The sequence below is a fragment of the Onychomys torridus genome, unplaced genomic scaffold (genome assembly GCF_903995425.1).
Source record: "Onychomys torridus unplaced genomic scaffold, mOncTor1.1, whole genome shotgun sequence".
NCBI classification, from domain to species: Eukaryota; Metazoa; Chordata; class Mammalia; order Rodentia; family Cricetidae; genus Onychomys; species Onychomys torridus.
In genome coordinates, this window is record NW_023412870.1 from 1,142,424 (window position 1) to 1,161,777 (window position 19,354).

Genomic DNA, 19,354 nt, shown 5'->3' on the forward strand with positions numbered 1-19,354 from the left:
TATTAGAATAAGAATTCAAAGAGCTCTAGGGATTCCAGGACACATAATTACCCCATCATATCGTTTTCTCTACTAGAAAAATGGACTGGGATGGGCTATGATTAAGAGGTAGAGTGCCTGCCTAGTCTTTTAGATCCTAGGTCGATCCCCCAAGAAAAGAAAAGGCTTGTAAGGTTCCAAGATAGTCTGCAACGTGACAGCTGCTCAGCTGGGAAACCGCCCGGGCACACAGTCGCTGGCGTCAGAGCCACCCTGGTGACTGACAGCCCACCGCGAATCGGGCTCCCCAGCCTGGGTCTTGATGGCTCTCCACACTGCACAGAGACAGAAACGAAGAGGTCAGTGGAGGACAAGCAGGTGACCAGAAGCGGCAATTCTGAAGCAAAAAGGCAAACAAGGTCTTGCTTGAGGGGACGGGGTGTCACAGTGATGCTGGCAGACGGTACAGGCCCCTCCTAGCAACCAATCATAATGATCAGGCCATGGACATCAGCTGTTGCTGGGCAGACTAGATGCCTCTTCCACTCCGTCCCACCAAGGGCCTGCTGTAAAGGTCTCAGGGAAATGCAAGGATGGGGAGGAAAGGGAAAAGATGCTGAAGGGAAAAAGTTCTCTTCTGGCTTTCCGATCCAGAATGGGAAACTTCTTCTGGCAGTCTTTTTCCATGGTGATTGCAGCTCCGATCAAGAAATTCCGTTTTTGTTTCTTTATTTTGTTTCGAGACAGGATTTTTCTGTGTATCCTGGCCGTCCTGGAACTCGTTTTGTAGACCAGGCTGAAGAAATTCTTTACACTGTGAGGAAGACATAATAAAATGTGCCTTTGAATTCTCATACTCAGCTGTCCCGGGGGCAGCTGCACCCTGCCCCTACCTAGCGAACAGCTAAATGCTTCTTCCACAGGACAGCCCGTGGTATTGCCTAAAACCAGCACTCCTCCCCCCCCCCCCCCCCCCCCATTCAGAATGGAAAGCAAGCAAGTGCTTGGCCCCTGGACTCACTAAACTACATGATATTCTCTATAAAACATAAAAATGGGGTAACTTTTCATAACAATAATAATTATTATTGCAATAACAGAAAACACATAAGGATTTCTTTTCTATCTGTTTTCATTTGTTTCGTTTTATTTGGGGTTTCCATGTTGTTTAGGCCCAGGCTATCCTTGATTTCACTGTACTTTGTAGCCAAGTATCAGCCTTTCTCTACCACCAAGTGCTGACATTATAGCTTGCACCACCTTGCCTGCCCCGCTAAGAACACTTGAAATGTGACATTTTGATCACTAGTAGATGTGGTGGTTTGAATAAGAATGGCTCCCACGGGCTCATAGATTTGAATGCTTGGTCACTAGGAAACGGCACTAATTGATAAGGATTAGGAGGTGTGGCCTTGTTGAAGGTAATGTGTCACTGGGGGTGGGCTTCAGGGTTTCAAATGTTCATGCCGCGCCCAGTGTCATTCCCTCCACATGGAACCAGATGTAGAACTCTCAGCTACCATGTCTGCCTGGGTGCTGCCATGCTACCTGCCATGCTGATCATTGACTAAACCTCTGAACCTGTAAGCAAACCCCAATTAAATTAAATGCTTTCTTTTATAAGAGCTGCCTCAGTCATGTTGTCTCTTCACAGCAACAGAACACTGACTAAAACAGTAGAGCATAACTGATTTTTTTCTGATTTTTTACACTGAAATTAATAAACACAACAAGGGGGGCTGGAGAGATGGCTCAGAGGTTAAGAGCACTGAGTGCTCTTCCAGAGGTCCAGAGTTCAATTCCAGCAACCACATGGTGGCTCACAACCATCTGTAATGAGATCTGGCACTCTCTTCTGGCCTGCAGGCATACATGCAGGCAGAATACTGTATATGTAATAAATAAATTTAAAAAATAAAAATAAACACAATAAAATGAAAGTGCAGCCACCCACTCACACACCCAACTCCCACAGCAGCAGTACTCTCAAATCCCACACTGCTGCTCTTCTCTTTGATTCATTAAATCCTCTACATAATTTCCCTCCTGTGTTTTAAAAGAAGTTTGAAGCAAACTGATAAAGGAAAATACATTAGTTTACATTTGACCAAAGTGCATTTATGCAAAATTTATAAACAGTCAAAAGCTAAGAATCTCCAATTAACTCTGAGATAGCCTAGCTGGTCCTTTCCTAGAAGAAAGGGGACCTGGCTTCTCAGTTGTTTCTTAAACAGTTTTCTGGATTGAGTCCGGGCTGAGGAAAAGATAGCTGTTAACAGATTGAAAAACATTAGAACTGGACTCCTCCTTCATAATAAATATCTTATAAAGCCAATGACTGGGAACTTCAGGACTCTAATTATTGGTCAAAGGAATGGTACCTGAGCTATTTCTGTCCCTGAGAGGAGACTGGACATCCTAAACTGCTCAGGGGGTCATTAATGGATATCTCTCCTACTCTGCTTCTGGGATCCCTACACCCTGTAATATTATTATATTTTATTAATTAAGCCCAGCATATACCATGCTGTTAAATGGTTATTAGTTTAAATTGACTAAATACACTTTTTGTTTCAATCCAGTAGATTGTTTTTTAATGGCAGCAACCTAAACATTGCAGAATGCCTAGTTAAATGAGTATGAAATGTATGTACAATAAGATACTGTGCATTTGTGTAAAATAACAAGGGTATTATTTGGGTACTGATAAGGAAGGATCTCCAAGAAAAAGAAAAAACAGAAATGCAAGTTAAAATGACTTTGAGATTCTATCTCACCCCAGTCAGAATGGCTATCATCAAGAACAAAAATAACAAACGTTGTCCAGAATATAAGAAAGAGGCATGCACACTAATAATAATAATAACAACAACAACAACAACAACAACAACAACAACAACCCAATCTAATTCTATGTTTGAAAAAGAAAATAGGCCATACTTGGCATGATGGCACAAGCCTGGGTTACAAGCCAGGTGAGATCCTGTTTCAAAACAAGAAAACAAGAAGGTCATGTCTTCATTACAGATATCATTTTCAGCTGTGGGCAATGCCAAGCCTAGGTATGTATCTGCATGCTGGACCTGTTCCTGAAGCCCATGTTGACTGACAATTACTGATTCTCTTTCTCATTAGTGCTGCCTTTCTGGACACATATGACTATTAGCTCTTAATGTCCACCTTGTGACTTTCTCAAATATAATCTTTGAGAGCTGGGCACAATGGCTCACACCTGCAAACCCAGCACTATAAAAGAAGAGACAGGAAGATCCCTGCAAATTTGAGGTTAGCCTGGGCTACAAAGTTCGTTCCAGGTGAGCCTGTACTACAGAGTAAGACCTTTTCTCAAAATGAAACAAAAACAAACAAACAAACAAACAAAAACAATTTTCAAGCACAACAACAAATCACATACATCCTTTGCTGGTAAGAAGCTGACTAAACTCAAGTGAACTGTCCCATGTCTGAGCATAAAGATGGGAGTTTGGAACTGCTACAGTCGAGAGTACGTTTGACATAGAGGAGAGACTGATGATGATGCCAGGGAGATGACTCAGGGGAAAAAGCACTTGACATGCAAGGCTAAGGACCGGCGGTCAGATCCCTAGCACCAACATTTAAAACACTACCAGGTATGAGGACCCACCTATAGTCCCAGCTCAGGAGGTGGCTTCAGTGAGAGACATTATCTCTGTAAATAAAGTGGAGTGGTTTAAAACATCTGACGTCAATCTCTAGCCTCCACATGTATGCACACACCTTTGAACAAATAATATGTACATTCATATCACACCTACAAATAAACACAAAAAAGAAGAGACTGGCATGGTGTGCACACTTTTGATCCCAGCACTTAAGACACAGAGGCAGATGGATCTCTGTGAGCTCAAGGCCAGCCTGATCTGCATGTCAAGTTCCAGGGCAGCCAACCATAGGGAGACCTTGTCTCAGAGTGGGGTTTGGGGCAGAGGAAAAGGAGATGAGGCAAGGTGACCAAACTGGTATATATGACACTGCCACACACACACAGACAGACAACTGACACAGCAAGTCAAGGCTGAATGTTTTTTATTTTTAAAAAACCTTCACTAATCACTCTCCCCCAGAGAGTTCTTGGTAGCAAGAGGGATTAGAGAAGCCTTACAAACTCCGCAAACAAGTCCCTCTGATTACCACTGAACACCCACTACATGCCCTTCCCAAGCCTGGGTCCAGGGAGGGGAAAAGGGGAACAGCCCAGTACCAGTCAGCCACTGCTCCAATGCTGTGAGGGGGGTGTGGAGGCAAACCCTGGTCATCAATGGATCTGTAGTCCTTTTGTGCAAATGTCTGTCAGGGGTGACGTGGGGCCATTCCTCTGGGCACAGCTGTGGTAATGCCTGGATGGAGGTAGGGCCTGGGCAGTAGTGCCCTCCCAGAGTCTCCCAGGCTTCTTGGAGTAGGAGACATGCAGCCTGAGGGCCTCAGCGTGGCCTGACCCTGCTGCCAGGGACTCTGTCCCCAGTAACCGTGAAGATGATGGCCAGTTTGCGGAGCTTTTCTCTGTCCAGCTGCCTCCTCCCCCTGCTCCTCCTCCTCCAGCTGGCATCCAGCTATGCAGGTAAGCATGCTAATTCCAGCCCTACACAGACCTAAGAACAGAAAGGGGGTATTCTGGGCTTAGCTCCTTCAATCATTCTCAACTGTCTATATGAGTTTCTCATCTGCACTTAAGTCTGCTGGCATAGTTTCCCTCCTTAGAAACCTTCCTGACTTCCTGTGGAATCCAACTCGTACTTCCCCTATTCATACGGTGCTGGGAATCAAACCCGGGGCCTTGTGCAAGCTCAGTTCATGCTTTCCTACTGAGCTCTATCCGCCAGCCTTCGTTTGGGTTTTCACCTTTCAAAAGAGAAAAAACTAAATTCTTGGAGTTGCTGTCAGAGTTTCAAATGCGAGGAAGTCTTTTGCACATTACTGCAGTGCCTGTTTGTAGTACATCTCAATGAATGTTTGTTGATTGTTGCCTCTAGGCTTGACGACCTGAATGATAAAATAACACAAATAAAATAATTTTTTTAAATATTTGAATTATAGCATCTCATTATGTTTGAGACAGAATCAGGCAGCAATAGGTTTGTATAAAGGTTCCTGTTCCCCAACTAGGGGGAGAAATAAAAACACAGAAGACAGTGTCCTACCTCAGGGAGCCATATGACTGACGGAAGCCTAGCCCATGCACCCCCTAAGGACACCCTGCTCTAAGGAAGAACCCCACTTACTTGCCAGGAGCTGAATCTCACTGGGAAGATGTTCAGAGAAGGATCCAGAGCTGGAGCGAGGCTGGAGAGTGACGCAGTTTTTCCAGAGTGCGTGACTTCACAGGGAAGGAGATGTGAGGACAGAGGGCTGGGAAGCACTGAGGAGGAGCAGGTCACATTCCAAGGTGGAGGCGAGAATCAGAGCTGAAGAGTCAGAGACAAACACAGCTGGCAGAAAAGTGGAAGCCACTGTCAGATGATTTCATGTTGGAACATTCTATGCTAGACATTCAGACCATATCTTTAACTAGAGACTGATTACTTTGTGTATGTTCAAAGCTTAAAAACGAGGCCTGCTGAGGCTCTTGAGTTCCATTTAAAACTCCTCAGCCTGGTGTGATGGTAAACCCCTGTAATCCCAGCATGTGTGAAATGGAAGCAGAAGGACCAGAAGAAATTCAAGTCACCCCCAGCTTCATGAAGGACCAAGGCCTGCTTGGCTTCAAGTGCCATGACTCAAAAATGGGGAGATAAAGAGGTGGCTCAGAAGCTAAGCACACTCGCTGCTCCTACAGCAGATCTGAGGTTGGGTTCTCAGCACCAGTATCTATGGGGAAGCTCATAACTACCTGTCATCCCAGCTCCAGAGGACCTTACAGCCTCTTCTCCATTCCAAGGGCAGTCATACAAAGGTGAAATACATTCACCCACACCGGCACAGACACAAAATCTTTAAAAGAAAAAAATTGATTTTCCTAAGCCAGGCATGGTGGCACATGCTCATAATTCCAACACTTGAAAAGTTGAGACAGGAGGATTGCTGTGAGTTCAAGGCCAGTTTGAGCAAGACCATGTCTCAAAATTAGTAAGTAGGGGCTGGAAAAGATGGTTCTGTAGTAAAGAGTATGTACTTCTCTTACGAAAGACTGGATTTTGACTACCAACACCCACATCCATGGGGTGGCTCACAACACCCTGTAACTACAGATCCAAGGGGACCAAATGCCTCTGGCCTCTGAGGGCACCTGCACTCTTATGAGTGCTGATGTAGACAAATACACACACACACACACACACACACACACACACACACACACAATCACTGGGTATGGTGGTATAGAACTTTGATCCCAGCACTTGGGAGGCAGAGGCAGGCAGATCTCTGAGCTCCAGGTCAGCCAAGGCTATATAATGAGACCCTGACTCAAAAATAAATAAAATAAAAAATAAAAATTGATTTTCCTCTCTCTTACTCTTTTTTTGAAGTAAGTTTCCTATGATGAACTTGTCACATCTGACTCTTGGTTTCTTTTCTTTGATGTCTTGGACAGGACAGTTCAGAGTGGTAGGACCAGGGCATCCCATCCGGGCTTTAGTTGGGGATGAAGCAGAACTGCCATGCCGCATATCTCCTGGGAAGAATGCCTCGGGCATGGAGGTGGGGTGGTACCGTCCTCCCTTCTCTAGAGTGGTTCATCTCTACCGAAATGGCAAAGACCAAGATGCAGAGCAGGCACCTGAATATCGGGGACGCACAGAGCTTCTGAAAGATAGTATCGGTGAGGGAAAGGTTACCCTCAGGATCCAGAAGGTGAGGTTCTCAGATGAAGGAGGCTTCACCTGCTTCTTCAGAGATCACTCTTACCAAGAGGAGGCAGCATTGGAGTTAAAAGTGGAAGGTGAGTTTGCCAAGGTGGATAAATAATTTCTGTTCTCCCCTACAATCCCTCCCTTACACTTCTTAACTTAATGATCTATATATCCTTCTCACGGTTCCCATATTCATTACACAGTATGACCTGTGGAGGAGTTGACCTCGCCTTCAGCCTTCAGTCATTCAGCTAAGGTCTTTCAACCCAAACATGTCACTTCTGAGATGAGTTCCAGTAAACAGGGACTTCCATGCTGTGGCTGTTGGTTGTTTTGTTATTTGAATTGGGAAAGAAACTGGAATCAATGTCAGTGTTCATGGACAAGAAAGCAACATTAGATAAAAGATGGTATCTAAGCTAGACAAATGCTTTGGCACTTCAGTTTCAGGTTGGTTTGGTTTTCTTGTTTGTTCGTTTGCTTGTTTGTTTTCCTTTAATGATGGCTTTTCAATATGTAACCCTGGCTGGCCTGGATCTCACAGTGGTTCTCCCGTCTCTGCCTCCTAAGTGCTAAGAGCTGAGATTAAAGGCATGTGCCACCACAGCTAGCTTATATATATAACTTGGGCAATCCTCCAGCCATAGCCTCTGGTGTGCTGGGACTAAAAGCATGAGTCACTATGCTCAGCTTAAAATGATTGTTTTAGAGCCATACCAGCTTGGGTGCTTCCCATGAGAACTTGTTGAGGGACATAAGCAAGCCATAGAATCTAGGGAACAAAAACATGTCTGTTTGAGTATGTATTTACATACATGCACAAACACATATACATGTATACTCAGTATATATGTATATGTTTATATATGCATATATGTGTATGTATTAATTATATGACAGGTATATATTCGTGTGTGTGTGTGTGTGTGTGTGTGTGTGTGTGTGTGTGTGTGTTAAATATATGGTAGGGATAATTCAGTTAGTAGAGTGTTTGCCTAGAATGCAAGTAGACACTGGTTCAATCCCCAGCACTGCATAAACTGATTTTAGAACCTGAAGCCTGTAATCCCAGCACTTAGAAGTTAAAGTCAGGACAATGAGAAGTCATACACCAGCCTACGTTATAAGAGACTGTCTCAAACAAAACAAAAAAAGCTGGAGAGATGGTTCAGTGGTTAAGAGCTTTTGCTGCTCTTGCATAGGACCAGAGTTTGGTTACCAGTACCCACATAACTCTAGCTCTGGGACATCAGATACCTTCCTCTGGCCTCCAAAGGCACCCACACATACCCACACACAAATATACACATAAATAAAAATTAAACACACACATAGGTCAGGAAGACCTATGGTTTTAGCATCATTGCTTCATTTTCATGACTTCATTTTCAGTATGCTTTGTGTGGTAGCTGATTTTGGAGTTATTATTATTTGTCCTGCCTCAGAGTGGTTAAAAGTGTGGATAGGAAAATAGAGGGAGCTTTGAAAGTTAATTGCTATGTAGTTGAAGAACAAAAGTGTTCTGAGCTGAGCCTCTGATCCTGCCCCTTCCTCCTCACCACCTGCAGCATGAACATCACACAATCCATCATTTTTGTATCTGAGGTGGGGGTGACTGTTGCCAGGCTGAGACCAGAAGATGCATTGTATGCCCAGTAACAAAGCGCTATTTCTAGAGACAGCTTGCAGGGACATGAAAATAGCTGTGCGCCACAGAATGTTCTTCAGACAGCTGTTTTTGCTGGGGAATTTTTACTCACAAAGAAGTAGAGGGTCAGAACTTCATAATACAGATTTTCCCTCTTCCTGCTCAGCAAATTCCCAGTTCAACTGCCAACTCCAGCACACTCACTGAGGCCCTGCCCGCAAGAAAGAAAGATGGAGGAGGGGGCAGAACACACACTAGAGAAGGGAGAATGCTTTTCTTTGAGGGATCGCCACATTCCAAATCCCTCCAGTCATTTCCTGTTTTGCTTGTCTGAGAGAGAGAGGAAGGGGTGGAGTTTCATTCACAACACTGAATAAGGTTTGGGGAGTAGCAGAATGGGCCTGTAAACCCAGCATTTGGGAGCTAGAGGCTGGAGGACAAGGAGACCTCAAGAACAGACTTGCTCTGTTTTAAAAACAAAACCAAACCAATGGCCACATTATCCCTCACTAGAAACAAGCCCACTTTACCATCAAAAATAAGGCCAAGATTGTTTCTCCAGTCTATGTTACTCTCCTTTTTTTTTTTTTTTTTTTTTTTTTTTTTGAGACAGGTCATACAGGCTGGCCTGTGACTTGCAGCAATCCTCCTGCTTCAGGCTCCTGAATGCTGGGTTTACAGGCTTATGGTACTGTGCCTGGATTTGTCAGCATCTTGTGTAGTCGGACCTTTTCATCAGGACTGCCGGCTCCCCCATAATGACATAGAGACATATCATTAATTACAAAAGCTCAGTTGATAGCTTAGCTTGTTACTAACTAGCTCTTATAACTTAAATTAACCCATTTTATCAATCTCCTCTTTGTCTCATAGCTTTATTACCTTTACTCTGTACTGCCCATGCCGCTTCCTCTCCATCTGGCTGACCCTTCTTCTTCCCAGTGTCCTCTGTGCCTTGAAATTCTGCCTACCTATTGGCCATTTAGCTTTTTATTAAACCAGAGAGACACACTTTCACAGTGTATAAAAAGATTATTTCACATTTCCCCTCTTTTGTCTAAGTAAGAAGGAAAATTTTACATAATAAAACTGTATACAATAAGAACAATTATTAGGTATTGTTTAAGTAGAAAGTAAAGGTTATTAATTTTAACAAAGGAAACAATAAGGACAATTATCAAGTAAGAATTATATTACAATCTCCAGCCCATTTGTATTTGGTAAATTTAGAGAAAATACTCCATTATTTATCCTTTCTTGATGAGTCCAAAGTTTTGTACCTAATTTACTTTCTATCATAACTAAGGAAAACTATAACTATCTAATCTTCAATTCCATCAAAGAACCCAGAAGGATATATTATTTGAGTAGACAGGAAGTGCATTGCAAGCCACTTCCAAAACTAAGAAATGACAGAGATATCTGTCTGCCTGGACAGTCACCCCAAGGTTCCTCTGCAATGTTGGAGCATCCATGTTCAGCCTACAGGCCTAGAATATCTGACAGATGTTTCTGTGAAGCAGAAAATTTTGAAGGGCTGTCTCACCTTGTCTTGGCAAAGTTCAGCAGTCTTTTTTCTTTGTGTCCTGCTTGTCCAATTTGGACAGCATACTTTAAGCAATCAAGACAGGGAAGTTTCTTACCCAAATAGATAGTTTTGCCACATTAAAAGCAAAATCTATATGGAGTTTTTTTTTTGATGCTCATCTGAAGTAAATTGGTGATGCTAGGAGCAAATGTATCTCATTGTCATGAAAAGTCCTATATTAACAAAACATTTTAAATGCTATATTCTACAGGTCTTTGAAGTGTTTGAAGACCATCTGTCTATCTAAAATATATCTCTGTTTGACTGTGAAAACATACTTAATATGACTACAAGTTTGATTATTATAGGTGACTAACTACTAACCTGCATTTCTTTATTATCCTAAATATTTTGTAATAACTTTCAAAGACTAGAAATTGACATTATATTGTTAAATGAGCTGCATAGTTACAATACCTTAAACAAAAGTAGAAATGTATGTACAGTATGCTCTAACAAAAATAACCTTAAAATTTGTATCAATATACAAAAATACCTTAAACAAGAATAGAAACATATATACAGTATAACAAAAATAACATTAAATTTGTATCAATATATAAAAATTCATACCAATGTAAAATATTTAAGACTAGTGGTTGCTTTTTTAGTTTAAAAGTAGATTCAATAATCTACCATTTTATCCTATCATTTCTATGTCTCCCTTTTTCTTTTGAGAATGAGATCCCTGAATCTAATTTCCTTTTTTTAGTATCCTCCCTGGCCATGACCAATGACAAGTTGTGACCAACCACCCTAAGCAATGACAAACATCCATAACCCAACAAATGACCAAAAAGCATCCACCCCAATTCTTCAGAATGTAGGTGTTAAGTTCTCTAAATTGCTTCTTGTTGTCTGGGTGTGCTGGAATCTTTGAGGGACCATGAGAAAATTAGGGTAATGGTCAAGTCCTGGCTAGAATAGTCTGTGAGGTTAGACCATCTCAGCCAGCAGCCTTGAAATTGTTCTGGATGTAGAACTCTGAAGAAACTGCAACAGAGGCACTCTGAGAGGCTGGATCACCTGGGCCACCTATTTTCATTGGTGTCTGGTCCCCTTGCTCTGAAAACACATAAACTTTCAAAGGTAACATACATATCTGCATTAACACAAGTATGGACTATATGTTGTACACAAGCCAGTTAAAGATGATTTTTTTCATTTTATATTTGAGCAGGTAAAAGGCATATGTCAACTTTATAAGTCCATTTGGACTGTATAATCAAACTAACAAAAATCTCTATCCATGCTATATGAAAGAATGGCATGTAATACTATCATGAGGATTCTGTATCCAACAGAATTTATCATGTCTCATCTCATCTCAGAGCTGTTCTCATGTCAAGGGAACAGCTTACATGGCACCCTTACTGTAGTCTTTTTTGGCTTCCTCCCCTATGTCTGTAGCCAAGATACTCAGGAGGTCTCCCTTGGTCAAATCTGATCTTTATTTATCTGGAAGGAATCCACAGCTTTCATTTCCTGTGGAAACAAAAGCATAACCTCTCCCCCAGTGTAAGAAAAGCAACTACTGAACTTTGCCAAGACAGGGTAGGACAGTTCTCCAAAAATTCCTACTTCATAAAAAAGTATGGCTGATATTCTAGGCCTGTGGGCTGAAGATGGATGCCCCAGTGTTGCAGAGGAACCTTGGGTGACTGTCCAGGCAGCCAGATGTTTCTGTCATTTCTTTTAGTTTTGGACATTGCTTGCTCTGCACTTCCTGTTTACTAAGGTAATATTATATCCTTCTGGGGTTCTTTGATGGAGTTAAAGACTAGATAGTCAGTTATAGTTTTCCTTAGTTATGATAGAAGGTAAGTTAACTCAGAGCTTTGGACTCATCAAGATAGAATAAATAATGAAGTATTTTCTCAAAATATGCCAAATACATATGGATTGGATATTATAAATGTAATTCCTATCTGATAATTGCTCTTATTGCTTATAGTTTTATGGTGTTAGAGTTAAAACCTTTCCTTTTTATTTAGTCAAAAAGGGGGAGTGTTGTGGAATAATCTTTTGATACACTGTGAAGACTTGTCACTTGGATTTGGTTTAATGAAAAGCTGAATGGCCAATAGCTAGGCAAGATTTTGGGGGCAGAGAGGACACTGGGAAGAAGAAGTCCAGAGATGTAGATAATCTTGAGCCAGGGACAGAGGAAGCATGAAAGCAGCATGGGCAGTACAGAGTAAAGGTAATAAAGGCACAGGTTGAAAGTAAATTAATACAAATGTTTAGTAAGTTATAAGAGCTAGTTAGAAACAAGCCTGAGCTATTGGCCAAGCTTTCATAATTAATAATAAGTCTCCATTTCATGTTTGGGAGCTGGCAGGAGGGACAAAATAATCTGCTTACAATTTTTATGTTGTAAATCTTTTTTTTTTTTTTTCAAAACAAGGTTTCTCTGTGTAGCTTTGCACCTTTCCTGGAACTTGCTTTGGAGACCAGGCTGGCCTCGAACTCACAGAGATCTGCCTGGCTCTGCCTCCCGAGTGCTGGGATTAAGGGCGAGCGCCACCACCACCTGGCTATGTTGTAAATCTTAAGGTTTATTCCATTATTCAACCCAACTCACTGCAGCACTGTATAGGGTGATGGGGAAGCAAGCTGGGTGACGTCCCTTCTGCCTTTCAGATCCCTTCTACTGGATCAACCCTGGGGTTCTGGTTCTCATCGCACTTCTGCCTGCACTCCTGCTGCAGATCTCTGTAGGCCTTGTCTTCCTCTTTCTGCAGCACAGACTGAGAGGTATGAGCAGTGATTGGGTTTGTCAGGATCCTTTCCTGGTCCTTGAGGGATAGTTAGTTTTAAAGGCTTCTGAGTTCAAGACTACATAACAAGTATCACTGAACACTTTCAGATAGGATCCTGTAAAGTAAGACTGACATGTAGCTTCATTGCTGAGGAAGAAATTTAATCCAGGGGTGGTTCAGTGACTTGCTCAAATGGCATGTTACAGGCAGTAGACCTCAGCCCTCCATCATCCTTAACAACCTCGTGAAACTGGGAGAGTAGTCTCTTCAAAGTCAGCCAAGTTGAAAACACTAAGAATTAAAAATTAAGTAAGTAAGTAAGTAATAATAAATCTTAAGAGCTGGAGAGATGGCTCAGTGGTTAAGAGCAATTGCTCTTCTCCTAGAGGACTCAGTACCCACACCATAAAGCTTGCAACCATCTGTAACTCTAACTCCATGGGAACTAACATATCTAGCCTCCTCAGGCACCTGCATTCAAGTGCATATACCTACATGGAGATATACACGCCTATACAAAATTAAAAATAAAATAAAATGAAAATTTAAACTTTCAGATTTATTTTTGTTTGTGTGTGCCTGCTTGTCTGTATGTGCACACATATGTATAGGTGCTCTAAGAGGCCAGAAGAAGGTATCAGAGTCCCTGGAACTGGAATTATAGGTGGTTGTAAGATGCTCTATTTAGGTACTAGGAACTGAACCCTGGGTTCTCTCCAAGAGCTGCAAGCATTCTTAACCCTTGAGCCATGTCTCCAGCCCCATTGCTTCACATTTTAATAAGGATTCTGAAATGAAAGTCTTCACCATATACAATGCATTCAAAAAAATTGCTCCCCATGTCTTTTCCGTTCAACTGTAGACACAAGTTCAGCTGTTGATGAAGTTGTTTTGTGCCCAGAACCTCCAGTCAGAGTCTTCTTAGACTTTGTACTTCCCAGTACCATAGTGCAGGTCATGTGTTTCCACCTCCTCTGTTAATAAGAGGATAAGGCAGCAAGGAGTGTTTGGGCCATGGAGAGGAGACAAGAACCAGATCAACAATGGCCCTGCCTTGTGCACAATAGACAAGTGTTCCACACTGCACTACATCCCCAATGCCACAGTGATGTCTTTTCTTTCACCTTAAACTCATCCCAAATGTTTGGTTACTTGCTCCTCGGCAAGGAAAAGGCCCTCTGCCGTTGTGGCTGAATAGAACAGGAAGATAGAGCTAGGCAGCCTAGGATCCAACTCTATTGTAGACACCAAACTTTGGGGAAAGTTCTTAGGTTCTCCAAGTCACCAAGTAGGGATAGCATTTCCCCTCTTAAACTGTGGGAAGTTTACAGGAGGATAATGCCATGGAAAGTGCCTATTATGTAGATGCAATCATAAACTAGTATCTTACTAAGTGCCTAGCTCCTCCTTCAAGTGGGGTATGGCTTTCTAATTACAAAATAGTGATCTATTTGGCCATGTAAACTGAGCAAGGTGTAATAGAAGAAGTAATAAAGCCTTAGATATAGGACTGGAAAGACAGCTTAAGGGCTAAGAGCTTGCACTGCTCTTACAGAGGACTCGAGTTCCATCCCGAGCACTTATGTCAAGCACAACTACCCATAACTTCAGGAGATCTGACAACCTTTTCTGGATTACACACACTCACACACACACACACACACACACACACACACACACACACACACACATGACGGGGTGGGGGGACTAAAAATAAAATGAGAAAAACCAAACATGATTGAGTGGTTTGGGTGTTGCTGGCTCCTGGGGGCCAGTCCTGAAGACTTCTGCATTCTTAAAAGCCTATCTTGGAGGTTCTAGCTATGAAGTGCAGCTATTTGTATACCTTTGACCAAAGAACAGCAGGCCCTGCTCTTCTAGAAGACAGTTCTCTCTAGTCAAACAAGCAGTTTGGGGAGGGATGCATGTGGAGCTGTAAGAAAACAAGGGAGCACTCACCTGGATCAGCACAATCAGCCGTGGCAATCACTGGGATGATTGACACCACAGCCAGATTGCCCTCACATCCAGGCTTGGGTTTTCTTTGTTTCATTATTTAATTCAGACAGCACCCACAGAAAGAGCCTGAATTCTTGGTTTTAAATCTAGAGCTCTTCCCACTCTCCTAAGATTCAAGCTGTCACTGAGTTGCCTGCACAAAGGTCCAAGGTGCTGGGTGCGGAAGGGTCCTCATGCAGCAGCAGACTGCGGAACTAAAAAGTTGCCTTTTTCTATTTTAGGGAAACTTCGAGCAGAAGTCGGTGAGTTCCAGGCACCCTCCTTCCCTAATGCCTCCTGTCTAGTCTTCTAGCTTAACCAAAATGTCCCTTTCTTCAGACCATTTCTGCCTCTCCCCCAGTGCTCTGCAATCCCTTCAGTGGGGAATGTCGGTATTTAAAACTATAAGCAGCTAAAAATGAGAAAGCTTATTGTTTCACCTGAGTTCAGCCAGTGTAGACATAAAATCCTATAGCTTGCTTTATTTTGTGTCAAGGACTAGAACCAGCTTTAAGAGATTTAAATAAGTCCAGGGAAAGGATCCCCTCTCAGTGCCCAACTGAATCCATTTTCATCTGTTCCTCTTTCAGAGAATCTCCATCGGACTTTTGGTAAGTTCAGACATACCCCAACCCTCCCAAGTCACTGTGGGATTTCACTTGTGGCCTGGGGAACGAGGACTAGTGGATCTTAGGTAGGGCCCTCCACCTTTATTCTTTGCATTTAAGGTATGTAGGAATATAAGCAAAAACCTATATACCACATTCTGGTGTCAGGCACTACACTAAATTGCACAAATGTAAACTTCTTATATATATGTTTTCATATTGTGAATTACAAAAGTTAGGTAAACAGATCCTTTGCACATAAACTTGGTTGCCTAGTTGGAAAAAAATATATACTTGAACAAGACACAAGTACTGGAGCTAAAGACATGGCTTAGCAGTTAAAAGCACTTGCTGCTCCTCTAGAGGACCTAAGTTCTATTTCCTGACCCACAGCAGACACATTTGTATGCACAGGGCATACATGCATAAATAAGGGGAAAAAAAGGCTTTTTGAAACATGGTGTTACTATGTAACCCTAGCTAACCTGAAATTCACTATGTAGATCAGGTTGGTCTCGAACTCACAGAAATCTACTCTGCCTCCCCAGTGTTGGGACATGTGCTGCCATACCCAGAAAATTACATTTTTAAAAAGTCATCTATTAACACTTATGTGGCAGAGTTAGTTTTCATGAGTACAACCCAAGCACAGGGTTTATCAGAGAAGGCTTCTCTCAGGAAAAAGTAAAGCTGTACTAGTGCCTTTTCTGAGTAAGGGCTCATGTGGCTCAGGCTGGCCTCAAACTCTGTCATGAAGGACGGCCTTGGGCTTCTGATCCCTCTGCCTTCACCTCCCAAGTGCAGGTAAATGCATATGCAGCCATGAATGCCCCAACTGGAATATTGATCCCCCAAGAGTCGTCTTTGTGTTTTCTCTACTTCAGATTGCACAGTTCCTGAGGACAACACCAACCATAGAAGAGCACCCAAATGTTTGCTGGATAAATTCCATACAAATTAGAAAACAGTACTAAGCAGAGCACAGAAAATTCCTGCTCTGAGCAATCTTCCTAAACAGCCTTTCTTTCTGAGGCCAAGAGTAACCCTGTTCAATTCTCCTGGTATCTGGCAGAGGGCCCCACCCCAGCACTTGACATTGGGCTAGTGTGTGGGTATCATACATATAGTCTGTGAACATCCAAAGAAAAATATAGTTATTTTTTAATGTGTGTGTTGGGGGGGAGTGGGTGAGTGTGGACAGGTGCTAACATAGAGGTCAGAGGACAATCTGTAGGACTTGGTTCTTTCCTTCCATCAGGTTCTGGGGATCAAACTCAGGTCTTCAGGCTTAGCAGCAAGTGCCTCTACCAACTAAGCCATCCTGTCGACTCCATTCACTTATTTTGAGACAGACTGTCATGTATTTCAGGCTGGCCTCAAATTTGCCACATAGCCAAAGATTACCTTGAATTTTGATCCCCCTGTCTCTACCTCCTATGTTCTAGGATTATAGGTGTGAGTACACCAAACCTAGTACATGCTGTGCTGGGGATAGAACTCAGAGTTCTGTGCATGAAAGGCAAGTTACAAGAATATAGCTCTATAAACTGAGCTACATTCTCAGCCCCCAGGATTTTGCTTATAAGATTTGAATGTCTCAATTCTTAACCATTTTTGTATCTTGAAATCATATAGCCAGTGCCAATACTGTGCATTTTTGGGAACTGATCCCAGGGTCCTCAACATGTGAGATGATTACTCATTCTACTGAACCACATCTCTACCTAGCCTGCTGCTTGTATCTTTACTGTAAGAAAACCTTAGGAATAGCCAGGTTGGTGACCTGTAATCCCAGAACCTGGGAGGCTGAGGCAGGATTTCTCAAGTTCAAGGCCATGCATGACAACACACCCTATCTCCAAAAAAGCAAACCAAAATGCTAGGGATGGGGGTGAGGGTTAGTGAGTGGCTGAATATAAACAATGTAAGTGTCATGCAACCCATTATTTTGTATGCTAAATAAAATCAGCTAAAAAGGAAAAGCTAAATTCAATTAGAAGTTAATGTAAATAAAAACAGTGCACCTCATCCAAATTCATGGACTCTGTAGTTTGTCCCCAGAGTCCTTTGGTGTTTGAGGGCTTCAGGTTTAAGAGTGGGTATGGTATAGAGGGAAACATTCTGTTCTTTCTGTCCTACCACTCAGATCCTCACTTCCTGAGGGTGCCCTGCTGGAAGATAACACTGTTTGTTATTGTGCCCGTTCTTGGACCCCTGGTTGCCTTGATCATCTGCTACAACTGGCTGCACCGAAGACTAGCAGGTGCAGTGTCTGGGCAGCAAACAGAACCACAATGCACAGGGAACTCAGGCAGACCAGGATGGGAAAGAGTGGAACCAAGGTTCTACATTCCAGGGCTGGGACTGCCTTTCTTCGGTGTCCCCATGCTCATCATCAGAATTCTCAGAAAAACTGAGAACCACTTAATGAGGTGCATGGGTCCTTTAGTGGAAGGGGAGGGTTGTCTAGGGAGGATATGAGGTGTCATTGGGGGGAATCGCCTGCTGATCACCCACCTACTCGTTTTTTTGTTTGTTTGTTTGTTTACAGGACAGTTTCTTGAAGAGCTAAGTAAGTTCTTCCCAACACCCCTTCCCATCCTTGAGATCAGTCTCAGTATGCACCTCTGGAACTTACTATGTAGACCAGCCTGGTCTGAACTTATGGCAATCCTCTTGCCTCTGTCTCCAAGTGTTAGGGTCATAGGCATGTGCCACCATACTCAACCTTCCTCCTTTCTTCTAAACTGAACAAGAAAACCAGCCTAGGGAAGGTGGTTTCTGAGGGACCATAATGCCAGGAAGGACAGGGCAGGAAAGACCTCTCCTATGAGGGAATGGGAAAGGGGATAACAAGTTTCCAGTGCCAGAAAGGCTGCTGAGCCACCTTACCTGCTGACTTAACCACCTTCAGTACCCCTTGTCCAGAATCCCACTTCTTTAGCCTCCTTTGACATTCTCCATAATAGTTTTCCTGAACCTCACCTTCAAGACCAACCCAGGGGGTGGGAGAGGCAGAGATAACATGACCCATGGGGACTGTCTCCTAGGTTCAATGACTTCATGAAGGAAACCACTGGCAGATTTTTGATCTTGTCTTTCTTCTAGGAAACCCCTTTTGAACCATCAACTTCCTGGAGCAAAGGAGAGCCTGGCAGGCCAAGAGACAGGTCATTGGGGATGTCTCTCATTGGCCTCTCTGCCATAGGCACTTTCCAATCTACATCGACAGAAACACTCTGGATTCCAAATAGGATTTGATTTCTCTTCAGCCGTTTTCCTTTCCTCAGCTCCTTCCTTCCTCTAATTTTTGCCTCCCATATCGTTTTACCCCTGCCTCAGTCTCCCTCCAGAAAGCAGCCCATGGCTAAGGCCAGGCAGTCTATCAGAAGACACCCGTGTATCAGAGTAATACAGCAATGATTCTGTCAAACAGGATATCCAGCACCTCATTATAAACGACAGAACATCAACCGTGCAAATGGTGGATGTTTGTTCCAAGACCACAGTAGAGCCCACAATGTTGGGGAAACTAAGTGAGCCAGAGGATGACTATGGAGCCTGAACCCGAGATGGGATCTAAAGAACACGGATCAGAGCACCATGCTTGGGCAACCTGTGTGTGGATGGGAGGAGCTTGAGGAACAAGGGCTGAGAATTGGGTGTCTTGTCTTTTCCCTCCTACTTCCCTGTGTACTCCCGCCTCTCATTCTCTCCTGTCCTCATTCCTCTCAGAATACCCATTGTTTTATCAACAATTTACTACTTGACGGTCTACCGGACACAAACAAGCTAGGTGCTAATTAATAACACAAGTTTCTCTGTGCACACTTCCATCCCTTTCCTTGTTGAGTCTTTCATCATCCCTCAACCTCTCCTATTCAAACCTCCTGAGCCCAGAGGACAGTCTTCAGAAAAACCAAATGTCAAGACTGAGATGA

General features: G+C 43.0%; 1 protein-coding gene and 1 long non-coding RNA gene across 2 annotated transcripts; one reads left to right on the plus strand and one right to left on the minus strand.

Annotated features, from left to right (window-relative positions):
* Positions 1–4,068: 4,068 nt before the first annotated feature.
* Positions 4,069–6,932, minus strand: LOC118575972. The gene is made up of 4 exons (XR_004943897.1): positions 6,473–6,932; positions 5,849–5,949; positions 5,241–5,447; positions 4,069–5,001 (listed from the first exon to the last, which is right to left on the minus strand). It is a non-coding gene; the product is annotated as an uncharacterized LOC118575972 (long non-coding RNA).
* Mog (myelin oligodendrocyte glycoprotein) lies at positions 4,304–19,249 on the plus strand. The gene is made up of 8 exons (XM_036176334.1): positions 4,304–4,579; positions 6,551–6,898; positions 12,689–12,802; positions 15,048–15,068; positions 15,396–15,416; positions 17,560–17,676; positions 17,965–17,985; positions 18,522–19,249. The coding sequence occupies exons 1-8, from the start codon at positions 4,495–4,497 to the stop codon at positions 18,533–18,535; spliced, it is 741 nt and encodes a 246-aa protein (XP_036032227.1). The 5' UTR covers positions 4,304–4,494; the 3' UTR covers positions 18,536–19,249.
* Positions 19,250–19,354: the final 105 nt, after the last annotated feature.

Bases quoted from the DNA above. Each gene is read 5' to 3' on its own strand.
- Mog (XM_036176334.1), top strand. From the start codon at position 4,495: ATGATGGCCAGTTTGCGGAGCTTTTCTCTGTCCAGCTGCCTCCTCCCC. The intron at 6,899-12,688 runs GTGAGTTTGCCA...TCTGCCTTTCAG, and splicing joins ATTGGAGTTAAAAGTGGAAG to ATCCCTTCTACTGGATCAAC. The intron at 15,069-15,395 runs GTGAGTTCCAGG...TTCCTCTTTCAG, and splicing joins GAAACTTCGAGCAGAAGTCG to AGAATCTCCATCGGACTTTT.